This window comes from Zingiber officinale, chromosome 2A (genome assembly GCF_018446385.1).
Source record: "Zingiber officinale cultivar Zhangliang chromosome 2A, Zo_v1.1, whole genome shotgun sequence".
NCBI classification, from domain to species: Eukaryota; Viridiplantae; Streptophyta; class Magnoliopsida; order Zingiberales; family Zingiberaceae; genus Zingiber; species Zingiber officinale.
In genome coordinates, this window is record NC_055988.1 from 83754024 (window position 1) to 83763249 (window position 9226).

Below are 9226 nucleotides of genomic sequence, written 5' to 3' on the forward strand. Positions count from 1 at the left end.
CCCACAGTGTATTTCGAGGAAATGTGTTTAGGGCGTACCTTATTTAGTCGTGGTTCTCCATTTGATGGCCGCTGGTGTGAAGCTCGTTCAGAATATCCTTTATCCTCGCGTGGAGTTGACTCGCTGATTCTCCTTTCTATATTTTTATATTAAATAATTTATTTAAATAAAGATCTTGTTTAGTTACCTTAGCATCGCTGGTTCCTTCGTGAAGTTCGATGAACTTATCCCACAACTTCTTCGCATTTTCGTGTAGGCCCACTCGGTTAAGCTCTTCCTTCGTTAGACCGTATTGTAGTGTGTTGAGGGCTTTGAAATCTGTCTGGGCTTTCTTCTTCATCTCTGGGTTCCAATGTTCTGGATCTATTGGATTTTCGAAATTGTCGACTGAAACCTTGTAGCCTTTGGTGACGTTGAATCGCTGATCAAAGTCTGTCTTCAGGTAGACTTACATTCGCTTCTTCTAGTATGGGTAGTCATTGTCATTGAATAGGGGAGGTCGGACGGTGCTGTAACCCTCGGTCTAGGCGATGAATTCTGCACACAAAGAGTGAAGAGAGAGAGGGTCCCAAGACTTGGTCTTGGATTAATAGTGTGGGAGAAAGAAAAAAAAAATATATTACGACAAAATTGATGTTGCACCAATTCAGATTAATTTGCTACGAAAAAGAATTTTCCAAAGAGGTAATTATACCAATTTGGATTATGTCAAAAAACCCAAAAAAAATAAAAAAAAAACACACCCCCTTTGCCTGATTGGTGGTTGCACCAAATCAGAGTGGTACCTGCTCTAATACCACTTGTTAGATCGTGACGCACGTGAGAGAGGGGGAGGTGAATCACGTGGTTTTAAAACACTTCTTTTTAGGTTTTAAAAATCTCAAGTACGCAGCGGAAAACAAAAATAAGAAAGTATGAGAAGAATGCAAGTGATTTTTTGCTTGTATCGGAGCCTTCGGCGACTCCTACTCCAAGGCCCAGATCCCACGGACCTATCGATGGGCAATCCACTAAAAACCTCTTCCAGTACCCTCAAAAGAGAGAATCGAGTACAAAAAGTTAGGCCAAGTGCAGCAACCTACACTTGTCCTTTAATAGTAAGTAAGTACAATAATAAGTTTTTACCAACACTTCTTAAGAATCGAAACAAGTCACTTTGTGTTGATGTTTGTTTGCTGGGCGCGATCGGAACTCCTCGGAACAGTCATCAGGCTCAACAGCTTCGTAGCAGAGTCGCAGTAGGAACCGAGAGGAGTCGGAGGCTCAAATATTCGTGCAGTAGCTTGTATGTCGTTATTGTCCCAAAGCCTCCTCGAGACTGCCTTATAAAGGGCTTGGAAGGCGCCTTCCAAAGGCCTTGAAGGCGCCTCCAATGAGATAGATTCTATCTCAAAGTGATCGGTGCTTATCCAAGACTTCGGCCAAATTTCATCCAGCGGAAGGTGCCTTCCATACCTATGGAAGGCGCCTTCGATGAACAATACCAAAGCACTTTCCATAGTCATGGAAGGCGCCTTCGAGTACTATTCACCCAAAAGTAGTTTTCTTCTTTGATTGATTTCTTGCCCTGCAACAAATGTGTTAATCCAAAATACCCTACAAGACAAGTGTTAGCACAATATAAAAAATATAGTAATTAGTTTATGTCCTCCCAATACCAGGAACTAGTCAAGATCTCAGTTTAGGGATCCCAAATGGACCTAAACTGGACTGACGTCTACTGTCCCTCAACTGGGACGCGTCCTCACAGTCACTCTCCTCTAACGACTTACCTTTACTCACCTTTTGCTAGACATCCGGTCAGTCTGTCGACCAGTCTGGACTTTGTGCTAGCTATCTGATCAGCCCGTCAACCTAGCTGGACTTCGTGCCAACTATCCGATCGGCCCGTCGACCTAGCTGGGCTTCGTGCTAGATATCCGATCAGCCCATCGACTTATCTGGACTTCTTGCCAGCTATCCGATCGATTCGTTGACCTAGCTGAGCTTCTTACCAACTATCCGGTCGGCCCGCCGACCTAGTTGGATTTTTCCTGCACACTCAGTCAAAGTGTTAGATCACAACAAAACTAACTTAACTTACTTTGTTATTCATCAAAACCTGAGTTAGATTGTTAGTGCTAACCGCATCAACACTCAGGTGTTACACTCAGGTGTTAGGGCTTGTTGGATGAGAGAAGGCGCATGGTGGTCTTCTATTGGTGGAAGGAAGATTTCATTCGCAAATGATTGCAGACCATTGGAATATTCCTTGACAAGAGGTTACAATTTCCTGACATTGTTGTCGCCTAGTGCTTTCTGTCCCGCTCGAGTTTAGTTACAGACAACTCGAGCTGACCGTTCGACGATGCCAACTGACTCGAGTCTTGATGAGGGAGATGAGTTGTGGCAAGGGTCCCATCTTTCACGCTTGGATCACTGAAAGGTCAACCGGGAGTTGTCTTACTGAAAATACCAGGCCTGGCTATGCGGACTGAACTGCGGAAAACCCGACCAGTAAGGGCAGACTAGGCATTACTCTAGACTACATCTTATGTCTCAGATCTGGGACCCTGATCAATATATATACACACACATTATAATTCAACCTAAAGATAAAATCTTATTGATATAACCGAAAGCTTTAAAAAATAATAAAAAACAATTGATCCAGACGCCTCAATTAATTGATACCTTGCACACCCATCGTGGGTGCCTATAGTGGGCAACCCTCACAGGTTGAAGCGTCTCGGATGGTTTGAGACACTCGATCAAATATTTTTTGTTTATTTTTTTAGGCTTCCTATTGTATCAATAAGATTTTGTCTTTAGGATGTATAAGTTGGGATATAATATTAAGCATAAAAAAAAATTTTAATTGACTTTTTTTTTTATGCACGGGATATGTAAGATAAAGTGTGTGAGATAACAAAAATATATATAGAAAGCGAGATCGAAGGTGCCTCCCCAAGTGAGAGGTGCCCACGCACGTCACCCGTATATATATATATATATATATATATATAATCTTTAATTGTCTTGAACCATTGCAAACTGTAAACCGATGATTCCAAACTGTGAACTGTAACTGTCTTAGACGGTTAAAGTTAAAGGTCAACAATGGTTCTATTGGGATATTGATCACTGGATAGAGAGGGGTAAATAAACGATCCACCTAAATCGTTCATTTGCTTCCTACACTCGTTAGCGCATAGCAGAAATATAAATACAAAATCTAAACTAAAACAAGAAAGCAAACCTAACACGATTTAACATGGTTCAAAGATTGTGGCTCCTACTCCACAACGTGTCCATTAGATAAACGATCCCAATGATCCTTCGGTGGATCAATTCCCGACAAACTCTGGTTAGCGAATGACTCTTTCTCGGTGCAGAAACTTCGCCACAAACTCGATCATATGCACTTGGATCACAAGTGCTTGGAGACTCTAATTAGAAGTTATCCATCTCTAATTTCGTCACCTAGGCCAACCATTCCAAGCTCTATCATATAGAGCTTGGGGGAAAACATCCAAGTTGTTTTCCCACGACCAGTCAACTACCAATTTCACTAGTCGACTGACCTATGTGGAGATTCGACCATTACAACCCACCAACTCGATACCAATCGACTAATCACTTGAACAATCGACTGCTCCACATCGATTGAGCGAACAGAGCCCTCTGTTCGTTCCCACAAGTTGACTGGTAAAGTCATCAGTCGACTGGTAAACCCTAAACCTAGAATTTTACTTCGAGTATAATCTTTCATACACTCGTCCTTGCCCGCACAACCTCAACCTTACCTTCTAGCCTCATCCATCAGTCTTGCGCCACTCGGATGTTTACCCATCCTTCACACTTTGTCTTCAAGAGCTTCCTTCATGGCACCCTCATACATACTTTGTACGACCTTATGATACTCCGACAATGAACGTATCAAAGTCCAGACCCTATAACTGTCCAGGACCAAAAACTTTTCTCACTCGAGTTTCTAGAACAATCGATCAAGTCGTTCAATGTGTTCATTTACTACATAAACTAGGCTATATTCAATCTCTTGAATTTCCTCCCTCAGCTAGTTTCGTCGCACTTCGCGAAGTTAAGGTGGAACAATCTTTTGAAATCGTCTATGCCATCTATAAATTGAAATTAAATAAGTCAGTACAAAACTAAGTAACCAATATAAAATTGATTTAATTCAATTTATACAGATTTTCTAAATTTTCAAGAAAATCAATTGACTAACACAATTTTCAAGAAAATCAATTGACTGACACAATTTATTCAATCCGGTCTGATTAAGAAATTGAACCCTGAATTTTATCCATTGTCCTCATTAAAACTAATTTAATTGAACAGGAATCTTTTGTACCTATATTATGTTATTATTTAATCTAAGCTCATTTAAGTTAATCTCAGACTTATTAATCAAACTTAGATCCATTTAATCAAATTAATATCCATTAGATTAAATTCGACTCATTAGAATAAATCTAATCTATCTGATCAAATCTACAGACGCGGTTGCCGGCCATGACGACCAATTGTTGGCCCCAGAGCCTCTACCATGTCAACAGCTACAGACGTGGTTACCGGCCATGACGACCAATTGTTGGCTCACTGGGGCCGTCGTCGGTCCTTCCCTGTGTCAGACGCCGGTCGTCCTTAGCCTAACGACGTCATTGACGTCATTGCTGGCCGTTTATGCAAAAACTGCGAGAGGCGATTTTCAGTGCTTTTCTGTGCCCTGGCCACTGACACATCGCCGGCCAGCTAAGATGCCTTCACCGGCTCCGGAATGCCGTCGCTGACATACCTCCACGACGCAAGCCTGCTCCGGTGGAAATCATGATGCTGTCACAATTTCCCTGCCCTGCCCAACTCAGCACGCTGCTCTGCGACAACGGTATAATTCTAATGCTCTAATACCAATAAAAACAGAACCATTGGAATTCAAAGAAAATGTATCTGAACTCTCGACCACTCATCCTCACCCTCGACGCAGAATTTTTCTAGGAGCAAAAGGGACATTTTATCCCAATAAAAATGTGGACCTGTCCGCTTCCCATTTCCTACCCAACCTACGAAAATTATTCACCATTCCAATCTTATTTGAACGAAGCTACGCAATTTCTTCCTCCTACAACCATATCAATAGTAATTGCGGCCATATTTTTGTAGACCAGCAGATGGATCACATGGAATTGCTATCGAATTGTGATATAATTCCTCTCTGAGTTTACCGTCCCTCCCAGGTCATAACTTGGGTAGGAGTGAGCCGGCCGAAGGCCGCCGATGGTGGACAAGTGACCAGGTTATTGGTCGCCGAGCGGAGGCGGCCTTCAGGCGGCCTCCGACTATCTGTCCTGACCCAAACTATAATCTGAGGGTGACCCAAACTATAATATGAGGGGACGCTGAACTTAAGGAGGGATCAATCAATTGTGGCCGGATCATCATCCGGCTGTAATGTGATCCATCCCCTGATCAAAAAAAAATCAAGTTTTCATAATAGTTCTAAGGCACATAACCAATAAGTTTATGTTCAATATCGTCACCGTGAAACCCTACAATGAACGAAACAACCTTACACTTTGATTTCACTCATAAGAAATCAGGAATGCAATAAACACAGATAAATGACAATGTAGATACATAATCAAACTTGAATTTCAGAACAAAGTTTTCAGTTTTGATCACCATAAAATGGATTCAGTGTCAAAAGACTAATCTCCACCCAATAAAACATGCTAAATTTGATTCTAGTCACAAAGAAATCATGAATGCTGGATAATTGACAGTAAATTCAAACAAAATTTTCAACTTGATCACTTAATTCTGCTTGGTTTCTATTGAAATGGGTTCACAATGTAGCATGCAAAACCAGAGTTCAAACACCATCTCAACCATCGCAAATTCGTACAAACTTTAGAAAAGAGCGTTCGATTCGAGAAGCCCCAAATTCGACAAACTAATTCGATAAAGCTTACGACTTTGTGAAGAATTACTTATCTTTGGAGGTGGAGATGCCGTACTTCTCCTGCAGACGCGTGATCTCCTCCTCCTTCTTCTTGGTGTCGGACTTCTTGGCCATCTTGGCTTGCTGGTAGTACAGGACGATGAGGTAGCGGTTGGCGACGTTGAAGCCGGAGAGATGGTCGACGGCGGTCTTGGCGTCGTAGATGTCCTCGTAGACGACGAAGGCCGTCCCGCGGGTATCCTTGTTCGTTCCGATGCGGATCTGGCGGATGGCGCCGTACTTGCCGAAGATGTCGTACATCTCCTCGCTGGAGATGTTGAATGGGAGGTTGCGTACGTACAGGACCCGATTCACTTCCGGGGGGAGGCGGGTGTTGGCCTTCCGAAGGCTGATCGTCGCCATGATCGATCGCGGTACCAAGTTAGGGTTTCAGAAACGAGACGAAACGAAGCGAACGAACCTTTCGCGAGGGCAGGGACCGGTCCAGACCGAGTAAATTAAATACGAGTTATTTTCGTCGCCCTGGTTCGAATTTCAAACCGGAAAACTTGTCCCCTCGCGGCCCGGCGTACATCGCCCACAGATCGCCGGAAGCAGCTCTTCGGTCCGGCTGACGCAGGCCGGCAGCAGGAAGCGTAGAAGCACGACTGATCCGCTCCGCTCGATGCTGGCCCTGTACAGTGTCCCGTAGCCCGATTTCGCCACTACCTCCCCTGGCTCTTCCAACACCGTCATGCTCTCCCTTCCGTCGAACTTCACGAGATCCTCCGCCTCCTCTAGCCCAGCAACAGGATACCTTGTATCTTAAGCTGATAGATTCTGCAATCTTATTTTAAATTATAGTCATCGTCATAGGTTTAACCTAAGACAGTTGAAGATCCTGCTCAACAATTGGATACCTAGTAAGTATAGATTTTGCAATCTTTTTCTTAGTTATAGCCGCCGCAGTAAGTTTAACCCAGGGCAATTGAAAATCCTGACTATGTTATTGGTTGCAACAGTTGTAAAACTATAAGTCTATAACTGCTATAATATGTATAGCAATTACCAACTGGTTAAAAATTAAATAGAAAATTTAGATGGACAATAATAATATTAAAAGGTAATTGAATAATTATACACGGATGAAATTGCCCTTTATTTATGATAAAAAAAATTGAAATAGAATGCGCATGATTTAGAAAACTAGGATTTTCACCCTTGAAATTTTTAAAATTTAAAATTTAAAAATATTCAAGCTTATTAATTTTATATATTCTTTCACTCAAATTTTATTCAGATTTTTCTAATTTACAGGAACAACCCATAAGAACCCAATAGATTGATCCATTACCGACTCACTAACTCTTTATCTCAAGCGATAAACCATCAGATGCAGCGGCGACGAAGATATCCAAAGCCAAGGGAGAAAGAGGAAGCCATTTCACAACATGACATTAGCCAAAGAGCTGACCCTGATCAAGCCTGGCCAGGCCGCCGGCGACAAGTACCCCGACCGTGCCACGCTCAGCCGCAGCCGTTGCAGCTCCGCGACTAGCCGCACCAGCCTCCTGCACGGCACGAGCACCAGCGTCAGGGGGATGATCCAGACGCCCAACTCCAGCACAAGCACCATCTTTGTGCCTGCCCCTCTCCCCTCAATTCATGCTGCTGCATTTATCGATCTTGATCGTTCTTTCGTGTGCCAGCCGTTTACTATTTGTTTACTGAGGATTGCTTTCGTGGAGACTTGCCTATCTGTCCATCGATGAGATCACAGGCGATGCCTGATACATTAGGATAATGGTTAGTGGGAGTTTCGTGGCATATTTGCCTTTTTGTTTACTTTGAAGGATAAGTGTTTGAAATGCCGACCCTAACACGGGTGGATAATGGAAAAAGAGTGTCAGACTTTTGATAATACAGATTTATTTATTTATTTAATATACTGATAAGAATTTTATTTTGAACATGATTTATAAATTTTGTTTATGAATATTATTCGTCAATATTATTCATGTATTTAAATTTATTTATTTAGTTTAATAAATTATTCAAATTTTTCATGAAATTTATTTTATGTGTATTGAATAAGTATAAATAAAATTTTAATGTTATTTATAAATATTTAATTCATTTGCGGATTAGTTATTTATAAATGAATTAAGCTGTTAAAATAATTATTCAAGTTTAACTTGATTTCTTACGCTAAACTTAAGCTTGATTTATTTAGATGTTATCTATTTCTAAATTTAAATTTAATTATTTGATTATTTGAAACTTTACCAGTTAAGTTTATTTGGTTGGTGATTATTGAATTTTGATAATACAAATTTATTTAATATGTTGATAAAAAATTTATTTTGAACATGATTCATAAACTTTATTTGTTAATATTATTTATAAATATTATTTATGAGTATTATTTATAAATATTAACAAGTTGAACATATACATTCAAATTTATTTACTTAGTTTAATCAATTGTTCAAGTTTACTCATAAAATTCATTTTATGTGTACTTAATGAACATAAATAATTTTTTATTAAATTGAACATAAAATTTATTTATAAATACTTAATGCATTTGCCCTAGTTATCATAAGGATTTAATATGGTTCCGAGACATCCCAGGCTCAATGGTCTGAGTTGTTTAAGGCATATCTACCCCTCGATGAGTCTAATCTTTTAAAATGGGTAGAAAATTAAAAAAAAAAACACTTTTAATTATTCATATCATTAAAAAAACATTTCTTTTTTTTTTTTAAAAAAAAAATTATCAAAACAGCATCAACCAATAATTTGACCAAAGTTTCATTATCTTAGAGAGTTTGACCATCATGGCGGTCGCGTTGACCGGTTAATATTAAAATGTTAATCAATCGATAATAAATGAATATTTTAGGTATAAAATGACACGAATAATTAGGATGCTCTTTTGATTTATTTATTTTTTTTCTTTTATAAAATGCCCCTAAATCTTTATTAATATCAAAACACCTCTATACACAACGTTAATTCATTCTTAAATGATTTGGTAGTAATTTAGAAGGAGGAAGTTTTATTTGCATTTATTAGATTATGAAGGTAAAATATAATATTTTAAAATATAAAGGTGAAAATAAAATGTGATAAATAAGAATAAATTAATAAAATTAATTAGATCAATTTTTCAGTGCACACTTTTTATTTTGGTACTTTTTGCATGGGCCCTTCTTCTTCCTCCTGCTCATGAATTTAAACCCCCCACGGACTGCTACGCTTGATGCTCTGCATGAAACTGCA

General features: G+C 39.7%; 1 protein-coding gene across 1 annotated transcript; it reads right to left on the reverse strand.

Annotated features, from left to right (window-relative positions):
- Positions 1–5806: 5806 nt before the first annotated feature.
- On the reverse strand, positions 5807–6698 carry LOC122041376 (splicing factor 3B subunit 6-like protein). The gene has a single exon (XM_042601029.1). It carries the CDS (start codon positions 6362–6364, stop codon positions 5987–5989), a length of 378 nt encoding a protein of 125 aa, XP_042456963.1. The 5' UTR covers positions 6365–6698; the 3' UTR covers positions 5807–5986.
- Between the last annotated feature and the right edge of the window lie 2528 nt (positions 6699–9226).

Bases quoted from the DNA above. Each gene is read 5' to 3' on its own strand.
- LOC122041376 (XM_042601029.1), bottom strand. From the start codon at position 6,364: ATGGCGACGATCAGCCTTCGGAAGGCCAACACCCGCCTCCCCCCGGAA.